General features: G+C 48.6%; 2 protein-coding genes across 6 annotated transcripts in view; one reads left to right on the top strand and one right to left on the bottom strand.

The window, feature by feature from the left end:
- GAMT (guanidinoacetate N-methyltransferase) overlaps positions 1-23778 on the bottom strand; it is a 230584-nt gene that overhangs the window by 139886 nt on the left and 66920 nt on the right. The gene's annotated exons all lie outside the window — the stretch shown is intronic.
- Positions 4413-23778, top strand: part of TJP3 (tight junction protein 3) — a 60002-nt gene continuing 40636 nt past the window's right edge. Inside the window, exons 1-2 of one of the 4 annotated variants that reach the window (XM_083421451.1) lie at positions 4413-4571; positions 22399-22455. In XM_083421451.1, the coding sequence (XP_083277577.1) occupies positions 22408-22455 (48 nt within the window). In that variant the 5' untranslated portion in view covers positions 4413-4571; positions 22399-22407. Of the gene's footprint in view, positions 4572-11118; positions 11787-21125; positions 21153-22398; positions 22456-23778 lie in introns of those variants that run through there. The other 3 variants (XM_083421449.1, XM_083421452.1, XM_083421450.1) reach the window with 3 other exon arrangements.

Here is a 23778-nt window from a genome sequence, read left to right as displayed (position 1 = left end):
ATTTCTAAGGAAAGGGCAACAACTCAGCATCAGAGGGCTGCAGTTTGAGGGGAACCTCGGGGTCATCCAGTCCAACCCCCTGACTGCCAGAAAATTCCTGCGGATGTTGAGTCGGAATCTCCTTCCTCGCCACTTGAAGCCGCGGGTTCGAGTCCTACCCTCCAGAGCAGGAGAAAACAAGCTTGATCCCTCTGATATCAGATATTGGAAGACGGCTCTCAGGTACCTCCTCTTTTCCAGGCTAAACATACCCAGCTCCTTCAACCATTCCTCATCAGGCTCGGTTTCCTGACCCTCAATAGCAGAGGCAGTGCCTTCCACGCACAGGACCCGGTTTCGACCCCCGGCCTGAAACTCCAGAGCGCGGATGCTGCCAGTCAGTGTACACAAGACTGGGTGGGCCAGCTGACCAGACGACGGCCACCCAGCGAGATCCGTGTCCGAGTGGCGAGATTTGAACCCTAATCTTCCAAGTCAACACACTAATCACTGCTCTTGCATTTGGAAAAGAATGGGAGGAAAATCCTGTTAGCTGTTCGCTGGCCCGTCCTAGCCAGCATGACCAATGGTTAAGGTAAAGGGACCCCTGACCATTAGGTCCAGTCGTGGCCGACTCTGGGGTTGCGGCGCTCATCTCACTTTACTGGCCGAGGAAGCCGGCGTACAGCTTCCGGGTCATGTGGCCAGCAGGACTAAGCCGCTTCTGGCAAACCAGAGCAGCGCACGGAAACGCCGTTTACCTTCCCGCCGGAGTGGTACCTATTTATCTACTTGCGCTTTGACGTGCTTTTGAACTGCTAGGTTGGCAGGAGCAGGGACTGAGCAGCTCCCGTCATTGCGGGGATTCGAACCGCCGACCTTCTGATCGGCAAGTCCTAGACTCTGTGGTTTAACCCACAGCGCCACCCACGTGACCAATGGTTAAAAAAGGTAAAGGTACCCCGTCCGTACGGGCCAGTCTTGACAGACTCTAGGGTTGTGCGCCCATCTCACTCAAGAGGCCGGGGGCCAGCGCTGTCCGAAGACACTTCCGGGTCACGTGGCCAGCGTGACATCGCTGCTCTGGCGAGCCAGAGCCGCACACGGAAATGCCATTTACCTTCCCGCTACTAAGCGGTCCCTATTTATCTACTTGCACCCAAGAGTGCTTTCGAACTGCTAGGTTGGCAGGCGCTGGGACCGAACAGCGGGAGCGCACCCCGCCACGGGGATTCAAACCGCCGACCTTACGATCCTCGACCAATGGTTAGGGAGGATAGAAATCAGACTCCGAAATGCCAGAGAGGGGTAAGCTGACTATCACAGATAACAGAATTTACTGGGGGGGGGGGCATTGGAAAGGCAAACCGAACAAAAGGCCTTTTCCCTTCCCCAGACACATTACCCTCCCTTGTTTGCTTTTTACATAACAAAGGCGGATTTGTTTTGCAAAGGTTTGAGACCCTATTTCTGCAAAGGAAGCCCCTTTGGGGACTCCAGATTCCTAGAATTGCTAATAGGGAAGGGGACCTTAACAGGTCATCCAGCTCATCCCCATAATTTCCATTCTGCAAAGGGTGGCATTTAACTCCCCCCCACCTTTCACGCGAGGGACGCAGGTGGCGCTGTGGGTTAAACCACAGAGCCTAGGACTTGCCGATCAGAAGGTCGGCGGTTCGAATCCCCGCGATGACGGGGTGAGCTCCCGTTGCTCAGTCCCTGTTCCTGCCAACCTAGCAGTTCGAAAGCACGTCAAAGTGCAACTAGATAAATAGGTACCGCTGTGGCGGGAAGGTAAACGGCGTTTCCGTGCGCTGCTCTGGTTCTCCAGAAGCGGCTTAGTCATGCTGGCCACATGATCCGGAAGCTGTATGCCGGTTCCCTCGGCCAGTAAAGCGAGATGAGCACAGCAACCCCAGAGTCGTCCACGACTGGACCTAATGGGCAGGGGTCCCTTTACCTTTACCTCTGGACCTGAGCACGCCAGGCCCTCCTGTCTTCCACTGCCTCCCGCAGTTTGGTCAAACTCATGCTGGTGGCTTTGAGAACACTGTCCCACCATCTCGTCCTTTGTCATCCCTTCTCCTTGCGCCCTCCATCTTTCCCAACATCAGGGTCTTTTCCAGGGAGTCTTCTCTTCTCCTGAGGTGGTCAAAGTCTTGGAGCCTCAGCTTCACGATCTGTCCTTCCAGTGAGCACTCAGGGCTGATTTCCTTCAGAATGGAGAGGTTGGATCTTCTTGCAGTCCATGGGACTCTCAAGAGTCTCCTCCAGCACCAAACTGAAAATCACAAATAAAAAACCAAAAGGGCAGAAATTCTGACATAAAAGGCAAAAGTTTGCCAGCTATCGCTTCACTGGGAGAGACCCGGGTTCGAATGGGCACCAGTCATTCACTCTCAGCCTAACTATAAAGTTTCAAAAGAAACTCAATCGCAGAAGTATATACGGTACACTGAAAGAGTAAATTCCACCATATTCAGTGAGAACTTACTTCTGCCCCATAAAAAAAATGATTTATATGTTTATTTTTTTGGCACTTTTGTCCTACGCCTTTATTGTGCAAACATCAACCTTCTCAAAACAGGTTCCAATGTCAGAACTTCCCTGTTCCCAACCTGACTTCCTGTGTCTTTTGAGCTGAATTGTGCATTTGCTTCAGAGTAAGATAAAGGTAAAGGGACCCCTGACCATTAGGTCCAGTCGTGACCGACTCTGGGGTTGCAGCACTCATCTCGCTTTACTGGCCGAGGGAGCCGGCGTACAGCTTCTGGGTCATGTGGCCAGCAGGACTAAGCCGCTTCTGGCGAACCAGAGCAGCGCACAGAAACGCCGTTTACCTTCCCGCCGGAGCGGTACCTATTTATCTACTTGCACTTTGACGTACTTTCGAACTGCTAGGTTGGCAGGAGCTGGAACTGAGCAACGGGAGCTCACCCCATCATCGCAGGGATTCGAACTGCCAACCTTCTGATCGGCAAGTCCTAGGCTCTGTGGTTTAACCCACAGCGCCACCCGCGTCCCTTTGCTTCAGAGTAGGTACTGATACTTATTTTTATTCAACCAGATTTATGTACAGCTTAATAAACAAGCAAACCAATCTCTAAGCACCTTGCAATGAAAGAGTATAAATGTTCGATTTTTAAAAACAGCAACGAAAACTGTAAATATAGGGCTGAATCCAACCAAGTTATTACTCAGAGCAGAACTGTTGCATCCAAGCTGAGCCAGACTCAAAGTAGACCCATTGAAATGAATGGACGTGTGTGGCTAACTGAGGTCCATTCATTTATTCTGTGAGTTGAATTAATGCTGGATGCAATCCATTAAAATATCAGATAAATAAACAGGCTTTATTGCTGCTGTTTTTTTGGGGGCCCCCCTTCTAGTAATGCCCCAACACAGCCGTTTTGACAAGAGTCACAGCTCAGCTGCTAGGCATGCAGAATGAAATTGCCCCCATCCTGAAACCTTGGAAAGCCAGCGCCGGTCAGAGGAGCAGTGGCGTAGCGTGGGTTGTCAGCAACCGGGGCAAGGCAAGTACCGTATTTTTTGCTCTATAAGACTCACTTTTTCCCTCCTAAAAAGTAAGGGGAAATGTGTGTGCGTCTTATGGAGCGAATGCAGGTTGCGCAGCTATCCCAGAAGCCAGAACAGCAAGAGGGATTGCTGCTTTCACTGCGCAGCGATCCCTTTTGCTGTTCTGACTTCTGAGATTCAGAATGTTTTTTTTCTTGTTTTCCTCCTCCAAAAACTAGGTGCGTCTTGTGGTCTGGTGTGTCTTATAGAGCGAAAAATACGGTAATTTGCGCCCCCTAACCCGTGGATTTTAGTAGGGGCAGAGACCTACGAGCGCCCCCCCCAGATGTTGCGCCCGGTGCGGCCGGCCCCCCTGCACCTCCCACGCTACGCTACTGCAGAGGAGGGTGGATTAACGTCCTGACTCAACACAAGACAGCTTCATATTGAAACCAGCGTATCGTTTATAGCCATGATGACTAGAAACTTATTTTATTTTAACGGGAAGGACATCAGGGAGAGCTGCTGGACTGTGGAACGGTCTCCCCGGGAGGTGGTGGTCTCTTCTTCCTTGCAGAGGTTGGATGGCCATCTGTCCTGGATGATCTAGTTAAGATTCCTGCATTGTACCGGGTTGAGCTGGATGACCTCTGGGGTTCCCTTCCCGCCGGACACTTTTGATTCCATATGGAATGGAATTCTTTGCATCAGTTCCGCCAGCGAAAAAAAGGATCAATCCCCAGTGGGCTTCTCCAGGCAGGTCTAGGAGCTCCAGAAAGATGCTGCCAGTCCGTGCATGCAATACGGAGCTATAGATGGACCAGCGGCCGGACTCCTCCTAACGAGACTCGGCGCTCTCCCTGGGCCTGAGCGGAAGGGGTTAAAGGCAAGCGGCTCTGCCGCATTCCTGGGCAAAAGGCAGCACACCTGCCCGCCCGGCTTGGAGGAAGGAAGGAAAGAAACAAGAGGCGAGGAGGAGGAGGAGGAGGAAAGTCTGCGCTCCGGATCGCCCCGCGCTTCGTTGGGGCTCCTGCGCCCCAGAGCCGTCGCTGAGGAGCCCCCCAGCTTGGCAGGTTAGTCTTGGAGCGCGGGGGGGGGGGGGCAGCAGCGGGCGCCCCCACTTCCCTAACCCAAATCAACCTCTCCATAAAGCGTCTTTGCGCCCAGGGCGCACGCCTTATTTGGAGAGCGCAGGTGGCTGAATGCGGAGGGGACGCTGTTTGCGCCCCCCCCCCACTTCGGAAAGGAAGAGAGCCCCCACCCCCGGGATTGCTTCCCAGGGCCCCGATCCCGGCGCTCGCTCCACGCCCCGATCCACCAAAGGGCCCTACAGGTGGACTGAGTCTCTTGCAAGTTTGGTGTTTTTGAGGGCGTTCGTTCTGGTACCTCGGAGTGTAGGCGTCCCCCCCTACTCGGGACTTACTCCCGAGTAGCAGAGCGCAGTTTCCTGCCCTGACTTGCCTCCTAGACGCGCTTGTGTTGCATGGGGAAGCGGGGGTCGACGACTTTCGCTGGGTTTACTCTGAGTAGGACTTACAGGGAAGGCAAACCCTATGCGGCGGTGGGGAAGGTGTCTGCGTAGCAAAGGCGACTTCCTGGTTTTCTGCACGTGGCTCCTGTTTTCGATTCCTCCCCTCCTTCTCAGCCCTCTCTCCCTTTTCAAACTCGCAAATGTGTTTCTTCAACCCCCGTGGATCTTTGCCTAAAGCGCCCAGCCAGCGGCGTTTTCTGGAGAGGCGAAGTAGATCTTTTCTTTTTGGCAAGGCTGCCAAAATCAAAATAATCCCAGTGACCTCGTTTAAAGTCACCCGGCCGCCGCCAAGCCTCACTTACCTGGGAGTCAGCGAGAAGCCCTATTGGGCCCAGTGGGGCTGACTCCTGAGTAGGCAGGGATAGGCTTCGGCTGAGTGGCACGAATTTCTTCATCCCTGTTGTTGTTTGAAGACACACCTTGCCTCTCCCTCAAACGCCCGAAGGCAATTCAGTTAAATGTATGGCTGCGTTATAAAATCTTCATGGCCTTTATGAGAAAGTTCGCTTCTCTGGAAACTTAACAGAGGTATAACTGTATGTGCGTCCCCTTCTTGTATTTTTTATTGCATTTCTGTCTTACTTTTAGTCCCCTGCAAGTAGCTGAGGGTGGCATATCATTGGTCCCCCCCCCCCGTTTAATATCTGAGAAACTCAAAATATATATCACATTTTTCCGTGTGTAAGCAAATGTCCAGGATTTTGCAGCGATCGCCCCCCTCAAAAGCTTTCCACAGTAAATATAGAGCTGAATCCAATGAAGTTATTACTCGAAGCAGAACCGTTGCATCCAAGCTGAGCAGTACTCAAAGTAAAAAGGTAAAGGGACCCCTGACCATTAGGTCCCGTCATGGCCGACTCTGGGGTTGCGGCGCTCATCTCGCTTTATTGGCCGAGGGAGCCGGCGTACAGTTCATGTGGCCGGCAGGACTAAGCCGCTTCTGGCGAACCAGAGCAGCGCACGGAAATGCCGTTTACCTTCCCGTTGGAGTGGTACCTATTTATCTACTTGTGCTGGTGTGCTTTCGAACTGCTAGGTTGGCAGGAGCAGGGACCGAGCAACGGGAGGTCACCCCGTCATTGCGGGGATTCGAACCGCCGACCTTCTGATCGGCAAGTCCTAGCCTCTGTGGTTTAACCCACAGTGCCACCTGTGTACTCAAAGTAGACCCACTGAAATGAAAGGGCATGTGTGGCTAACTGAGACCCATTCATGTATTCTGTGAGTTGAATTAATGCTGGATGCAATCCATTAAAACCATTAAAATATCAGATAAATAAACAGCCTTTATTGCTGCTGTTTTGGGGGTGTTTTCCTCTACTCCTAGTAATGCCCCAACACAGCCATTCTGACTAGGGTCACAGCTCAGCTGTTTGGCATGCAGAATGTGATAGGTTCAATCCCCTCTCTCAGCTGCAGGTGGTTCTGAAAATTGCCCCCATCCACTGCCAGTCAGAGGCAGTAGTAATACAGGGCTCATGGATTAACACTGTAGGGGTCAGCAGACTTTTTCAGCAGGGGGCCGGTCCACTGTCCCTCAGACCTTGTGGGGGGGCCGGACTATATTTTTTTGGGGGGGGGAAATGAACGAATTCCTATGCCCCACAAATAACCCAGAGATGCATTTTAGATAAAAGGGCACATTCTACTCATGTAAAGGTAAAGGGACCCCTGACCATTAGGTCCAGTCACGGGGGTTGTGGCGCTCATCTGGCTTCATTGGCCGAGGGAGCTGGCGTACAGCTTCCGGGTCATGTGGCCAGCAGGACTAAGCCGCTTCTGGCGAACCAGAGCAGCGCACGGAAACGCCGTTTACCTTCCTGCCAGAGGGGTACCTATTTATCTACTTGCGCTGGTGTGCTTTTGAACTGCTAAGTTGGCAGGAGCAGGGACCGAGCAACGGGAGCTCACCCCGTCATTGCGGGGATTTGAACCGCCGACCTTCTGTTTGGCAAGTCCTAGCCTCTGTGGTTTAATCCACAGCGCCAACCGCATCCCTATTCCACATGTAAAAACATGCTAATTCCCGGACCGTCCACGGGGCCGGATTGAGAAGGCGATTGGGCCGGATCTGGCCCCAGGGCCTTAGTTTGCCTGCTCATGATGAATAACTCAACATAAGGCACCTTCATATTGAAATCAGCCTCTTTCATTTATAACCGTGCAACACAGAGTTGGTCTGCCAACGGGACAACTGCCCGTAGGAAATAACGCCAATAGATTTCAGATTTGTCAACCCATGTGCTCCTTGGGTTTCAGATACTAAGAGTCTAAGAAACCCAGGATGCAAATTTTCACAGCCCTCTAGCGGCTATGATGGCTCACTTACCAAAACTCATGTATTTAGTATTAATAGTGGAACTGTATACAGCCGTACCTTGTATTCTGAACACGTTGCGAGTCAGAACGTTTTGGCTCCTGAACCTTCCGGTTTGCGCACGTTCTTTTGGAAGCCAAACGTCCGTCGCGGCTTCCGATTGGCTGCAGGAGTTTTCTGCAGCCTATCGGAAGCCGTGCCTTGGTTTCCGAACGTTTTGGAAGTCGAACGGACTTCCGGAACGGATTTCTTTTGCCATCCTAGGTACCATTGTACTGTGCTTGATTCTGATCAAACTAAGCCGCCTCGTATCTCAAATCCGACCCCTGATGTCATATACAGTGGTACCTCGGGTTACATACGCTTCAGGTTACATACGCTTCAGGTTACAGACTCCGCTAACCCAGAAATAGTGCTTCAGGTTAAGAACTTTGCCTCAGGATGAGAACAGAAATCGTGCTTTGGCGGTGCGGCGGCAGCAGGAGGCCCCATTAGCTAAAGTGGTGCTTCAGGTTAAGAACAGTTTCAGGTTAAGAATGGACCTCCGGAACGAATTAAGTACTTAACCCGAGGTACCACTGTATTTTTATTGTAAATTTTATTTTTCACTTTTCCAATATTACTTTTGAGATAAAGACAACCCAATCTTTCCCGGCAAGTTTATATATATATATTGACTTCTTTTGCAGTTTCTTACATTTTTTAATTTATAACACTGTATCTCTCCAATTAATAGTTACCTTTGCTCGATTACAGTCTAAACTGTAAACTGTTTAATGATTATTTGCTGATACAGTATTTAATTTTAGCGTTTACTATTAGGTTCTGATGGATGGTTGAATGTTGCTTTGTTTGAGATGAGTTGTTTATTTTAAAGTTACTGTGACTCTTTATATTGGATCAGATTTTTACTGCTAATGCTTGATGTTTTTATTTGGGTTGGAAACCGCCCAGAGTGGCGGGAGCAATACAGGCAGATGGGCTGGGTATAAATAAATAAATTGTTGTTGTTGTTGTTGTCTTTAAACATTAATTTTAACTGTTTTGTTTGCGTTACCGTAATCCTGCTAATGTGCTTACATGTGTACTGTACAATAGCATTTCAAATAATTCACAAATTTCCCCCAGTCTTTTATAAAGGTTCCCCCTTCTTGGTTCCTTATTTTCCCATAAATTTTGCCCTGCGATGAGAGTCTTCTTTCAATTTCTGAGCGTATATCCTCCTGGCTACGGTCATCGTAGCAGACATAAACAGTTATGATTTCATATAGATATTTTTAAATAGTCCACGAAAGGCCTCCCATTCGTCTCTAAAAATATTTCAGGTTTTTAATGAGGGGGTGCCGAATGGATGCTCAAGCCCCTTTTTGAAGAAACGTAAGCGCTTTGCAATATAGACTATCGGCTTCAGGTCCTGGGTATAATTCTTACTATTTATGTACCGCCCATCTGACTGGGTTGCCCCAGCCACTCTGGGTGGCTTCCAACAAAATATTAAAAGACCAAAACCCTCAAACCTTCCTGTGCGGCCTGTTGTTGTTGTTGTTTAGTCGTTTAGTCGTGTCCGCCTCTTGGTGACCCCCTGGACCAGAGCACACCAGGCACTCCTGTCTTCCACTGCCTCCCGCAGTTTGGTAGAACTCATGCTGGTAGCTTTGAGAACACTGTCCCACCATCTCGTCCTCTGTCGTCCCCTTCTCCTTCTGCCCTCCATCTTTCCCAACATCAGGGTCTTTTCCAGGGAGTCTTCTCTTCTCATGAGGTGGCCAAAGTCTTGGAGCCTCAGCTTCAGGATCTGTCCTTCCAGTGAGCACTCAGGGCTGATTTCCTTCCGAATGGAGAGGTTTGATCTTCTTGCAGTCCATGGAGCTCTCAAGAGTCTCCTCCAGCACCAGATTTCAAAAGCATCCATTCTTCGTCCATCAGCCTTCTTGATGGTCCAGCTCTCACTTCCATACATCACTACTGGGAAAACCAGAGCTTTAACTATACGGACCTTTGTTGGCAAGGTGATGTCTCTGCTTTTTAAGATGCTGTCTAGGTTTGTCATCGCTTTTCTCTCAAGAAGCAGGCGTCTCTTAATTTCGTGGCTGCTGTCACCATCTGCAGTGATCATGGAGCCCAAGAAAGTAAAATCTCCCACTGCCTCCATTTCTTCCCCTTCTATTTGCCAGGAGGTGATGGGACCAGTGGCCATGATCTTTGTTTTTTGGATGTTGAGCTTCAGACCATATTTTGCGCTCTCCTCTTTCACCCTCATTAAAAGGTTCTTTAATTCCTCCTCACTTTCTGCCATCAAAGTTGTGTCATCTGCAGATCTGAGGTTGTTGATATTTCTTCTGCCAATCTTAATTCCGGCTTGGGATTCATCCAGTCCAGCTTTTTGCGGCCTAGCATGAGACAATGTAAAATTGTCCGATTTTTCTTTTAAAGAAGCAAACCATCTGAGCAAGCTTCAGTCGAATGTGCATTCTGGGGGAAAATGCTTCCGCCGAGGTATTCCGGAGAGCTGGCTTTTTAAGATCTCTGCCCCGAGGACCTTGCAAATCTGTAAATGGAGAGGGACACTAGCGCCAGAGTTGAAATGAAGGCAGCGGAGCCTAAGAGGTTAAGCCAAAGGGGTCAATTTCTGAGTCTGTCCTTTGTTTGTCTGCGATCTAGCTGCAATTCTGAGCTCCGAGAAATAGATTTGTAAGATCCTGTGGGATTTTCCTAACCCACCTGACCCCGTCCGCTGTTGACCAACCACCGGTCTTTGTGTCTGTTTGAGTCCGCTAACCTCAAATACAGATTTCCCCTTTCACAGCCGCCTGTCAATATTTGCCACTGAGAGAAGTGGAATGCAAAGGTAGATAGGGAAAGAGGGATAGATGATTGAGGAGCAAAGGTAAGCCCTGGATTTTCAGGCTTATGAGAATAAAACTGCTGCATGGAGGCACTGTTTACCTGCTCCTATAACTCCCATAAGCCCCCGCTGGCGCAGGTTTTGGATTTCATTATTATTGATAATAACATTTCTATACACCCTTCACCCGAGGATCCACAAGGCGGTTTGCAATATAAAACACGCAAAAATACACAGCATAATAACAAACAAAACAGGTTTCCAGCTTTCGGACTACAACTCCCATCGTCCACCGCTAAGCTAGCAGTGGACGATGGGCGTTGTAGTCCAAGACGCATAGAGGGCACCAAGTTGGGGGCTGCACTCTTAGACCCAAGTCGACGTGTTTTTTAAATTTATTTTATTCTTTTGTTTTGCAAGGGTTCTATTCTGCTTGGTTGCAACGGAACTTCAAAGAAGAATAAAACAGGGAGACTATATATTAAAAAACAAGCATAAAACGTTCAGAAAATAAAATCAAGGATAAGCTAATAAGCGGATGAAAAAACACATGCCTACATTCCGCATGTCTGGGTAGGCTTGCAATATAAAACACATAAAAATACACAGCATAATAACAAACAAAACAATACCCCCCCCCAGCCGACCGGTTTCCAGCTTTCGGACTACAACGCCCATCGTCCACCGCTAAGCTAGCAGTGGACGATGGGCGTTGTAGTCCGAGACGCGTAGAGGGCACCAAGTTGGGGGCTACACTCTTAGACCCAATTCCACGTGCAAATTCCTTCATTGCAAGGGGTTGGACTAGATGACTTCCGGGGTCCCTTTCCCCCCTCTACAATTCTAGGATCGTGCTGCGGCGTCGTGCCCTATCGAGCGAAAGGAAAGCCCCGTAAAGATAGCATTGCAGCAGTCCAGCCCAACAGCAGCCGGCCTCTCCCGGTCCAGCCTTATTTATTTCCGTAGCTCCATCCTGCAAAATCTCCCGGCCTCGATTCCGCTACTTGGCAGCGGGAGGGGAGACCTCCAAAATCCTGGCCGGCAGCTGCCAGCCCGTGCTGGCGACACCACAGAGAGAGAGGGAGCCGACTCCAGATAAGGCCGCTTCCGGTGTCCGGCCCCGGATAGGATTTCAGCCTTTGTTGCTTTCTCAGTGTCCTTGTGGTTATCGGAAACCCCCGGTCCGTCGCGAGCCGGCCAGAGGCAGATCTTGGGAGATGTTTTCTTTGCGAGAGGCAGCCGAGAATTCCCTGTTTTTGAAGTTTCTCTGGACCGAGCGGTTTTCCTTGGGGGCCTCTGCCAGCCGGCGAGGGAACTGGAGAGTTCTGGCTCCACCTGGAATCTAGGTGTGTCTTTGGGGAGGGTACACCTGTTCGCTGGAAGAGGTGGGGCCCGGGGTGCGGAAGAGGAAGGAAAACCAGAGGCGACAGGGGGGAGAAAACCTGGAATATAAATATATATATTCTGGAAGCCTGCCTTCGGTCGGGCCTGGGCAAATCTCCTCGGGGCTGCGGACAGGTGAGCACACCTGTTTCCCACCTGGCAAAGATGTTTGGCCCAAGCTGGCTCTGAGCACCATGGCCGTGCGATTTCAGGCAAGTAGATTTTGCGTTCTGTGTTAGCCTTCACCTCACGACCTACTTCCAGCCTGCAAAGAAATACGGGCTTATCTCTGAGCCGGGAAACGAGGAGGTTTGTCCGCCCAGCTTAACAACATTCTTGTTTTCTCTATTTTTTTCTGGCAAGGCGGTTGCGGAGGGAAACGTGTAACCTGAGCCGCGTTTAATTGAAAGGACAGGAGCCTGGGAACCGTAGCGTGTAGCTGCACGCTACAGTTCCCCAGATTATTTTTCCCCTGGGGTGTGTGTGCTTTAAATTTGCAGCCTTAATCTCACGGCCATTTGAGGCAGGCGCCTAGCTGTCGACTTTCCCCTTTTCTCGCGAGGAATCCTATTTGGAATAAGGGAATTTAAAAAAGGGAAACGTTGACAGCTATGGGCAGGTGGGTTGTTAATTTGGGGGTGAGGGCCTGGCGCTCTGGACATGCTCAGAGGTACCTACCACTTTTCTTTCTGGGTTAGAGTGTTTAGATTAATCCAGGGCGTCCTTTGGACACGGAGTTTGAAAGCTGTGTCTCTGGGTGCGTGCAGAGTGCATTTTGCCACGAGTCAAGAGGACTGGGGTTGTGGGGGTTTTTGGGTGGGGGGATCCTGGGTTTTGCGGATGAAAAAGGCGGATTGCTTCTTTCTCGTGGGGAAAACTGCAGTTTAGGAGTCAACCTCTCCCTGCAACCGAAGTTTTCCACCTTGCTTCCTTGTAAAACAGACAGAAATCCAACAGGTGTGTCTTGTCTCCTGGCATGGAGAAACTGCCTGTTGTGGCCTCTTGGCCTGATATTAACCCTGCCGTTTCGAAAGGGCAGAGGAGCGAAGCTCTGTTTGGGTGTTGGCTATGCGTGAACCGCTCTCACTAGGACAACAAAGGGGACTTCCTGTAGTTTCAGTGTCCCAGGAATGTGGGATTGGCCTTTCTGTGAGAGTGGCTGTTTACCCATTTGGGGCCTGGCTCTCCAGGTGAGGACAAGGGTGGCGCTGTGGGTTAAACCACAGAGCCTAGGGCTTGCTGATCAGAAGGTCGGCGGTTCGAATCCCCGCAATGACGGGGTGAGCTCCCGTTGCTCGGTCCCTGCTCCTGCCCACCTAGCAGTTTGAAAGCACATCAAAGTGCAAGTAGATAAATAGGTACCTCTCCGGCGGGAAGGTAAACGGCATTTCCATGCGCGGCTCTGGTTCGCCAGAAGCGGCTCAGTCCTGCTGGCCACACGACCCAGAAGCTGTACGCCGGCTCCCTCGGCCAGTAAAGCGAGATGAGCGCCGCAACCCCAGAGTCGGTCACGACTGGACCTAATGGTCAGGGGTCCCTTTAGCTTTTACATCCAGGTGAGCGATTCAGGAAACCTTGAGAGCGTTTGAGAGCCTCCTCCATTTGTACGGACTTCAAGAGGCATGAGGGGAATGTCGCTGAGTGGGTAGAGCGCCGGCGTTTGCAAGCGCCGGAGGTTGCAGGTTGCATCCTCCTCCCTGGTTAAGAATGTGATTTTTTTTGGAGGGGAGAGACCCCTCTCTCAGCCTGAGACGCTGGAGAACGGCTGTCGGTCAGAGCAGGCAGTATTGGGGCAAGGCGGCGACCGCAGAATTACACATGGGTATCCGAAGAGACCTGTGGATCAGACCATCCACATACCCCAATGGCAAACCCGCAATCTGGACCCAAACTAGACACCCCTCTCCCCTCCTTTGTGTCCAGAAACTGGCGTTCAGGAGCCTTGCTGCCCCCAACCGGGGAAGCCGGCTATAGCCATCATGCCTAGTGGTCACCGAAAGCCAGACTCCCCTCCTCCGTGAATTTCCCTTGCCCTCTTTTAAAGCCATCCAAGTCGAGGACCATCCCGGCCTCCTGTGGCGGGGAGTTCCATAGTTTAACTACGAGCTGTGCAAATCGTTAAGAGTTGGAAGGGGTCGCCTTGGAGCCCCGGCAAAGAAGGGATTTCTTTTATGGAAAGATGTTCGGCTGGGCACATATAATATTTTTATCTTAGGCCGGGCACATATAATGTTTTTGCCCGCAGTTAACCGGAAGCTGTATGCCGGCTCCCTCGGCCAGTAAAGCGAGATGAGTGCCGCAAGCCCAGAGTCAGCCACAACTGGACCTAATGGTCAGGGGTCTCTTTACCTTTACCTTTTAACCCTCCACCGAAGTATTTCGTAGACCCCTCTTTCTTTCTTTCTTTCTTTCTTTCTTTCTTTCTTTCTCTCTCCCTCTCTCTCTCTCTCTCTCTCCCTCTTTCTCTTTCTTTCTCTCTCTCTCTCTCTCTCTCTCTCCCCCTCTCTTTCTTCCCCTTTCTCTTTCTTTCTTTCTTTCTTTCTTTCTTTCTTTCTTTCTTTCTTTCTTTCTCCCTCTCTCCCCCCTCTTTCTTTCTTTCTTTCTTTCTTTCTCCCTCTCTCCCCCCTCTTTCTTTCTTTCTTTCCCTCTCTCTCTCTCTCTCTCTCTCTCTGCCTCTTTCTTTCTTTCGTTCTTTCTCTCCCCCCCCTTCTCTTCCTCTCCCTTTCAGCAACATTCGCCACATCCTTTCTTCAGCCACCTTGACCTAATTTCACCACGAATTATTCCCGCCCCCCCCTTCTTCCAAAACTTCTTGGAATGCTTTATCTGCCTGCTGGCAGTTAAGTTATTTATTTCTTTAAAGAGAGCCAGGTTTTTCAGCCAAAGAAAGAGCTGATCCGCTTATAGAAATACCTCCATGCTTCTGAGTGGCAGATTTCAAGGCGTCATTATCGCCTTAGACCCCCACCTGAGGTAAGCCAATTATTACAGACTCTATATACCCTCCGGAAAATAAAATAAATTAAATAAATCGGGGCTAGTAAAAAAAGCTCGTTTTTAAAAGCAAGCGTAAACAGCTCCCTTCTTCAATTAGAAGTAAATAAAAAATTGGCTTGGTTTGCATTGATTTTGGGGAGGGGACAGATAGCGTTTTGTCACACGTGATAGTGCTTTGTTTTGCAGCAGCAAATCCCACGCTAGGGGTCATTTAGGGAAATAAAAAGGGCTGATTTTATAGAATGGTAGAGTTGCAAGGGACCCCTAGAGTCATCTAGTCTGACCCCCCGCGATGAAGGCATCGTTATTGCCGCCGTACAAATCTATGCTTAAGGTTGAATCCTGACAAGACAGCTGTACTGTTTTGGGGGGACAGGGGGCGGGCAGGTTTGGGGGACTCCCTGGTCCTGAATGGGGTGACTATGCCCCCAAAGGACCAGCTGCACAGCCTGGGGGTCATTCTGGACTCACAGCTGTCCATGGAGGTGCAGGTCAATTCTGTGTCTAGGGCAGCTCCATCTGGTATGCAGGATGAGACCCTCCCTGCCCGCAGACTGTCTGGCCAGAGTGGCGCATACTCTGGTTATCTCCCGCTTGGACTACTGCAATTCGCTCTCCGTGGGGCTACCTTTGAAGGTGACCCGGAAACCACAACTAATCCAGAATGCGGCAGCCAGACTGGGGACTGGGAGTGGCTGCTGGGACCACATAACACTGGTCCTGAGAGATCTGCATTGGCTCCCAGGACGTTTCCAAGCACAATTCAAAGTGTTGGTGCTGACCTTGAAAGCCCTAAATGGTCCAGTATCCATGAAAGAGCATCTCCACCCCCATTGTCCGGCCCGGACACTGAGGTCCAGCGCTGAGGGCCTTCTGGCGGTTCCCTCCCTGCGAGAAGCGAGGTTGCAGGGAACCAGACAGAGGGCCTTCTCGGTGGTGGCACCCACCCTGTGGAACGCCCTCCCATCAGTTTTCAAGGAAATAAACTATCTGACTTTTAGAAGACATCTGAGGGCAGCCCTGTTTAGGGAAGTGTTTGATGTTCTGTTGTGCTTTTAATATTTAGAATGAATTGATTTTAGAATGTATTTCAATTAATGGATTGTGATTTTATGTTATTAGCAGCTCTGAGCCCTGTTTCGGCTGGGGCAGGCGGGATATAAATAAATTATTGTTATTATTATTAATCTGCTGGGAGCCGCCCATAGTGGCTGGGGAAACCCAGCCAGATGGGCAGGGTATAAATAATAAATTGTGGTGGTGGTGGTTGTTAACGCAATTGTAGAAATCTATGGTGCTTTTGGGGTCTGGTCGCCTCTTCTCAAAGCGGACATTGGAAAAAGTTCAGGAAGGGGCGACTCGGATGATCGAGGGGATTGAAAGGTTTGGGACTATTTAGTTTTAAAGTAAAGGGGCGTGAGGAGCAACATGACAAAAGTCTATAAAATTATTAGGGGACCTTTTAGTTATTAGGGGACAACAGAGGACGAGATGGTTGGACAGTGTTCTCGAAGCTACAAACATGACTTTGACCAAACTGCATCAGGCAGTGGAAGACAGGAGTCATTTTGCCAACAAAGGTCCATATAGTTAAAGCTCTGGTTTTCCCAGTAGTGATGTATGGAAGCGAGAGCTGGACCATCAAGAAGGCTGATCGCCGAAGAATGGATGCTTTTGAATTCTGGTGCTGGAGGAGACTCTTGAGAGTCCCATGGACTGCAAGAAGATCCAACCTCTCCATTCTGAAGGAAATCAGCCCTGAGTGCTCACTGGAAGGACAGATCCTGAAGCTGAGGCTCCAAGACTTTGGCCACCTCAGGAGAAGAGAAGACTCCCTGGAAAAGACCCTGATGCTGGGAAAGATGGAGGGCGCAAGGAGAAGGGGACGACAGAGGATGAGATGGTGGGACAGTGTTCTCGAAGAGACCAGCATGAGTTTGACCAAACTGCGGGAAGACAGGAGGGCCTGGCGTGCTCTGGTCCAGGGGGTCACAAAGAGGCGGACACAACTAAACGACTAAACAACAACAAGTTATTAGAGTCTGGCTGAGAAAGGAGCAGCAAGCAAAAGATTTCCCTCATTGCCACCTCACCTGGTAGCAGCTATTCCCCAATGCCCGGAGCATCAACTTCCATAAATACACAACTCTTATTACTGAGGGGACGTGCGTGGAACAGGTCTTGGTGTTTCGATTTCTGGGAATGGAGTTGAGAGACCTAACCTGGGAGAAAACAGCAAAGACCTGATGAAGAGAGCAAAGCAGAGGTTATATTTTCTGAGAATCCTCCGGGAAAACAATCTCTCAAAGGAGCTGTTGATGGCATTTTACCATTGTACTGTGGAGAGTGTATTAACTTATGGTCTGTGTGTGTGGTTTGGGAGCTGCACGGCCAGGGAAAAAACAATGCTGTCCAGGGTTGTAAAGACTGCGGAGAGAATAATTGGGTGCGCTCTTCCCACCTTGGATCAAATCTATGCTTCCAGGTGCCATAAGAAAGTGGCAGAGATAGCGCAGGATAGTGCGCACCCCGGAAATGATCTCTTTCAGCTTCTGCCTTCTGGAAGAAGGTATAGGTTTATAAAGACCAGGACTAGCCGTCTGAGAAACAGTTTCTATCCAAATGCGATTTTGGTTTTAAACGCAGTGTAAGGTAGTCTCTAGGGGTTAAACCACAGAGCCTAGGACTTGCCGATCGGAAGGTCAGCGGTTCAAATCCCCACGACAGGGTGAGCTCCCGTTGCTCAGTCCCTGCTCCTGCCCACCTAGCAGTTCGAAAGCACGTCAAAGTGCAAGTAGATAAATAGGTACCGCTCTGGCGGGAAGATAAATGGCGTTTCCGTGCACTGCTCTGGTTCGCCAGAAGCGGCTTAGTCCTGCTGGCCACATGACCCGGAAGCTGTACGCCGGCTCCCTTGGCCAATAAAGCGAGATGAGCGTCGCAACCCCAGAGTCGGCCACGACTGGACCTAATGGTCAGGGGTCCCTTTACCTTTAAGGTAGTCTCTATGGGAGTATATTGTATTTAATTATGGGGTATCAGAGTTTTTAGGGGGCTAACCAGGCTGGGATAGCTGGGATAGCAGGCTTGTTGGTTTCTGAATATCTGGTGTAGATTTTCAGTTTTGTTGTTCTGTATGGGACAATGACAATAAAGATTATCGTATTGTACAGTGGTACCTCGGGTTACAGACGCTTAAGGTTACATATGCCTCAGGTTACAGACTCCGCTAACCCAGAAATAGTGCTTCAGGTTAAGAACTTTGCTTCAGGCTGAGAACAGAAATTGTGCTCCGGCGGCGCAGCAGCAGCGGAGGCCCCATTAGCTAAAGTGGTGCTTCAGGTTAAGTACATTTTCAGGTTAAGTACAGATCTCCGGAACGAATTAAATACTTAACCAGAGGTACCACTGTATCATATCTGAGCTGTGGTGTGCCCTGGAGGGATCCTGTTGATCCCTTTTCAGGAGAAAAAGGCCGCTTGTGATCTTCTAGCCGCTGTTTGGCTCGTGCTTCTGTGAGGTCACGGAATGTCCCCAAACATTCCAAGTTGGCAGGGGAGGAGAAAGGGAGCCGTCGAGATGCCAGCGGTTCGCTTGCCGCGAGGAGCGTGTGGTTGTTAGTTTGGCTGGGACAAAACTCTCGCGAACGGGGGTCCCAGGGGTGAGAGCAACTTTGTGGGGGAAATCTTGAGCTCGAGGGCAACACGATTCCTCCATTTTCACGGGGTCAGCCTAGATGACCCCCGGGGTCCCAACGATACGATTCTGCGATTCTATGCCAGAAGGGAAGGGTTGCTGTAAGGGGCAGGGTATTGGGTTGTTGTTTTTATTTTGCTTATATATTTGTGGTTTTGTATTTTGGTTTCGTTCTGCAAACCACCCTGAGACCTCTGGGTATAGGATGGTATATAAATAATAATAATAATAATAATAATAGGCGATGGATTAAGGAAAGGGGGTATGTGGGTGGTGTTTTTTTAAAATTTAATCTTCATTAAACATCAATCAACATCAATTTACACATAACTCATAATTTTAACTTAGACAATACTTATAATACAAACCAAATTACGACACCAACACACCTTCGACACGAACTTCCGATTCTTCTCATTGTACTATTTTACATTTTGTTAATCTGTACACAGTTCATTATTGTTATTATTTTTTCTCCATTTCTTATCAAGAACATTCTGCTATAGACTTTCTTTGTATTTCAAGATTCATTCTAAGTCTGCCAGGAGTTGACCGTTGTCACAATGGTTTTTAAGGTATTCTTTAAACATTGTCCAGTCTTTATTAACTTTCTGGTACTGAGTTTCCTCTTAATCTCCCTGTCATCCTTGCGAGTTGTAAATATTCTCTCATTTTTGCTTGCCAGTTGGTTTTTGTGGGGTTATGTTATCACTTTTCCAATGATTTGCTATTAAAATTCTAGCCGCTGTGGTTGTGTTCATGAAAAGAGGTTTACGATTTCTCTTGATTTCCATGGACATACCGTATTTTTTACTCTATAAGACTCACTTTTTCCCTCCTAAAAAGTAAGGGGTAAATGTCTGTGCGTCTTATGGAGCGAATGGAGGCTGCGCAGCTATCCCAGAAGCCAGAACAGGAAGAGGGATTGCTGCTTTCGCTGTGCAGCAATCCCTCTTGCTGTTCTGGCTTCTGAGATTCAGAATATTTTTTTTCTTGTTTTCCTCCTCCAAAAACTAGGTGCGTCTTGTGGTCTGGTGCGTCTTACAGAGCGAAAAATACGGCAATTCCTAATAGGAAGGCCTCAGGTTTTTTTGGGAGAAGAGAATTTAAATATCTTTTAAAATATCATTATATATGCTATCCCAAAATTCTCTTACGCTTCCACCACATGTGCATAAATGTAGTGAGTTAGTTGGCAATGGAGAGTCGAAGGAAAGGACAGAGCAGGTGAGGAAGCGGAAAATCATAGAATTATAGAATTTCAAGGGACCCTCAAAGGGACGCAGGTGGCGATGTGGGTTAAACCACAGAGCCTAGGCCTTGCCGATCAGAAGGTCGGCAGTTCGAATCCCCGCAACGACGGGGTGAGCTCCCGTTGCTCAGTCCCTGCTGCTGCCCACCTAGCAGTTCGAAAGCACCCCAAAGTGTAAGTAGATAAATAGGTCCCGCTCCGGCGGGAAGGTAAACGGCATTTCCATGTGCTGCCCTGGTTTGCCAGAAGCAGCTTAGTCCTGCTGGCCACATGACCTGGAAGCTGTACGCCGGCTCCCTCGGCCAGTAAAGCAAGATGAGCGCCGCAACCCCAGAGTCGGCCACGACTGGACCTAATGGTCAGGGATCCCTTTACCTTTAAGGTAGTCTCTATGGGAGTATATTGTATTTAATTATGGGGTATCAGAGTTTTTAGAGGGCACACAGGCTGGGATAGCTGGGATAGCAGGCTTGTTGGTTTCTGAATATCTGGTGTAGATTTTCAGTTTCAGATTATCGTATTGTACAGTGGTACCTCAGGTTACAGATGCTTCAGGTTACATACGCCTCAGGTTACAGACTCCGCTAACCCAGAAATAGTGCTTCAGGTTAAGAACTTTGCTTCAGGCTGAGAACAGAAATCGTGCTCCGGCGGCGCAGCAGCAGCGGGAGGCCCCATTAGCTAAAGTGGTGCTTCAGGTTAAGTACAGTTTCAGGTTAAGTACAGACCTCCGGAACGAATTAAATATTTAACCAGAGGTACCACTGTATCGTATCTGAGCTGCGGTGTGCCCTGGAGGGATCCTGTTGATCTCTTTTCAGGAGAAAAAGGCCGCTTGTGATCTTCTAGCCGCTGTTTGGCTCGTGCTTCTGTGAGGTCACGGAATGTCCCCAAACATTCCAAGTTGGCAGGGGAGGAGAAAGGGAGCCGTCGAGATGTCAGCGGCTTGCTTGCCACGAGGAGTGTGGAATTGTTAGTTCAGCTGGGACAAAACTCTCACGAACGGGGGTCCCTGGGGTGAGAGCAACTTTGTGGGGGAGATCTTGAGCTCGAGGCGCAACACGATTCCTCCATTTTCACGGGGTCAGCCTAGATGACCCTCGGGGAACCCAACGACACAATTCTGTGATTCTATGCCTGAAGGGAAGGGTTGCGGAAGTAAGGGGCAGGGTATTGGGTTGTTGTTTTTATTTTGATTATATATTTTGTGGTTTTGTATTTTGGTTTCGTTCTGCGAACCGCCCTGAGACCTCTGGGTATAGGATGGTATATAAATAATAATAATAATAATAATAATAGGCGATGGATTAAGGAAAGGGGGTATGTGGGTGGTGTTTTTTTAAAATTTAATCTTCATTAAACATCAATCAACATCAATTTACACATAACTCATCATTTTAACTTAGACAATACTTATAATACAAACTACATTACAGCACCAACACAGCTTCGACATGAACTTCCGATTCTTCTCATTGTACTAATTTACATTTTGTTAATCTGTACACAGTTCATTATTGTTATTATTTTTTCTCCATTTCTTATCAAGAACATTCTGCTATAGACTTTCTTTGTATTTCAAGATTCATTCTAAGTCTGCCAGGAGTTGACCGTTGTCACAATGGTTTTTAAGGTATTCTTTAAACATTGTCCAGTCTTTATTAACTTTCTGGTACTGAGCTTCCTCTTAATCTCCCTGTCATCCTTGCAAGTTGTAAATATTCTCTCATTTTTGCTTGCCAGTTGGTTTTTGTGGGGTTATGTTATCACTTTTCCAATGATTTGCTATTAAAATCCTAACCGCTGTGGTTGCGTTCATGAAAGAGGTTTACGATTTCTCTTGATTTCCATGGACATACTGTATTTCTTGCTCTATAAGACTCACTTTTTCCCTCCTAAAAAGTAAGGGGTAAATGTCTGTGCGTCTTATGGAGCGAATGGAGGCTGCGCAGCTATCCCAGAAGCCAGAACAGCAAGAGGGATTGCTGCTTTCACTGTGAAACAATCCCTCTTGCTGTTCTGGCTCCTGGGATTCAGAATATTTTTTTCTTGTTTTCCTCCTCCAAAAACTAGGTGTGTCTTATGGTCTGGTGCATCTTACAGAGCGAAAAATACGGCAGTTCCTAATAGGAAGGCCTCAGGTTTTTTTGGGAGAAGAGAATTTAAATATCTTTTAAAATATCATTATATATGCTATCCCAAAATTCTCTTACGCTTCCACCACATGTGCATAAATGTAGTGAGTGTTAGTTGGCAATGGAGAGTCGAAGGAAAGGACAGAGCAGGTGAGGAAGCTGAAAATCATAGAATTATAGAGTTGCAAGGGACCCTCAAAGGGACGCAGGTGGCGCTGTGGGTTAAACCACAGAGCCTAGGACTTGCCGATCAGAAGGTTGGCGGTTCGAATCCCCGCGACGGGGTGAGCTCCCGTTGCTCAGTCCCTGCTCCTGACAACCTAGCAGTTCAAAAGCACGTCAAAGTGCAAGGAGATAAATAGGTACCACTCTGGCAGGAAGGTAAACGGCGTTTCCGTGCGCTGCTCTGGTTTGCCAGAAGCGGCTTAGTCCTGCTGGCCTCATGACCCAGAAGCTGTATGCCGGCTCCCTTGGCCTATAGAGCGAGATGAGCGCTGCAACCCCAGAGTCGTCTGCGACTGGACCTAATGGTCAGGGGTCCCTTTACCTTTACCTTTTAAGGGACCCTCAAGGGGCATCTAAGTCCAACCCCCTCCAATGTGTAAAAGGGGCTTTTTAAGAGAGAAAACAGAAAGTAAATCAGACATTGATTTGACATAAAGGGCTAATTCTTTGGCTGCCTGCTCTCTTTCTGATTGTGTATATCCCTAAAGTTGTTTTATAACGTTTTCCTTCTTTTCCTAGGTTGCAGACATGGAGGAGATGATAATCTGGGAACAGTATACAGTAACGCTAAGCAGGGTGAGTGATTTGAGAAATAAGCAGAATAACAACAACAACAATCTTTATTACGGTCCAGAGACCCAACAAATTGTTACAAAGCAATACACAATTCATACAGCCTACCTCCAGGTTAAACAAGCATTTTGTTTAGAATATAGGGCTCATTTGTTCTTGCAACCACCGATAAAAATTTTGCCGCTGCTAACGTTCTAGCGTTTGTCAGGTCTTCCAATAGGAACCTGACATAGTGAGCCTCTGATTTTCCCGGTAAAGGGACCAGCAAGGGTTATATCAGTTCAGCCCTGGCCTGCTCGTATTTTGCACAATGCAACAAAATACGTTTTATGGAATCGATGTCTTGAGCACACGAGCCAAGTCTGTCCTGGTAGGGAACTCCTCTCAACACTGCAGAAGGAAAGACGTTTAGTCTGGCTTTGGTGAAAAGCCTTCAATAGTTTGGTATTGCCAGGTTTTTAATGTAAGGTGTTAATTTAAAGACATGCCCATATTGTACTCCTACTGCCAGCGGACTACAGACTGCGTGTGATCGAGATTGCAAGTCACTGTGTGCATTATCCCATAATCTTTGCTTTAACGTATTTTGGGCGCCTTCATAACCCAGGTAATACAGTTGGGGGGTGACAGACCAATAAGCAGAATAAGCCCAAGAAATAAGCGGATGGTTTTCTGATTTGTGTGTGTTTTTGCTTTAAAAAAATATATTAATGCTTGAAAGGAGAAGGAAAATATAGTATACAGCAGGCATGCCCAAAGTCCGTTTTGGGGACCCAATCCGGCCCACCGGTCGGTTTAATCCAGACCCTGTGGCAGATTATCTCCTGGGGTAAAATCCTAAAAAAAAAACCTCCACAATTCCAACCACGGCCCTTCACTTCATCAAATCTGGAAAAAAAAGACCTGGTGAGCTTTCCCTTCCCCTCCCCGGCGCATCCACAAAGAAGTTTGCAGAAGCTTCTTCACCCCTTTTTTGCTCAACCAACAGACCAACAAACTGTGGTTTGATCTTAAGTCCAGTTTTCTGGAACCATGGAAACCATGATTGGTGAACTCACAACCCGTGGTTTGCTCTTAAGTCCAGTGTTTTGGAAGCGAACGAAGAGGAAACCATGGTTGGTAAACCCACAAACCATGGTTTGATCTAAACTCCAGTTTTCTGGAAGCAAACGGACGGAAAACCATAGTTGCTAAACCCAGAAACCATGGTTTGATCTTCAGTCGAGTTTTCTGGAAGTGAGCGAACTGGAAACCATGGTTAGGGAACCCACAAACCATGGTTTGATCTTAAGTCCAGTTTTCTGGAAGCAAGAGAATTGGAAACAT

The sequence above is a fragment of the Podarcis tiliguerta genome (assembly GCF_965153285.1).
Source record: "Podarcis tiliguerta genome assembly, chromosome: 18".
NCBI lineage: Eukaryota > Metazoa > Chordata > Lepidosauria > Squamata > Lacertidae > Podarcis > Podarcis tiliguerta.
This window is presented reverse-complemented; position numbering and strand designations above follow the sequence as displayed.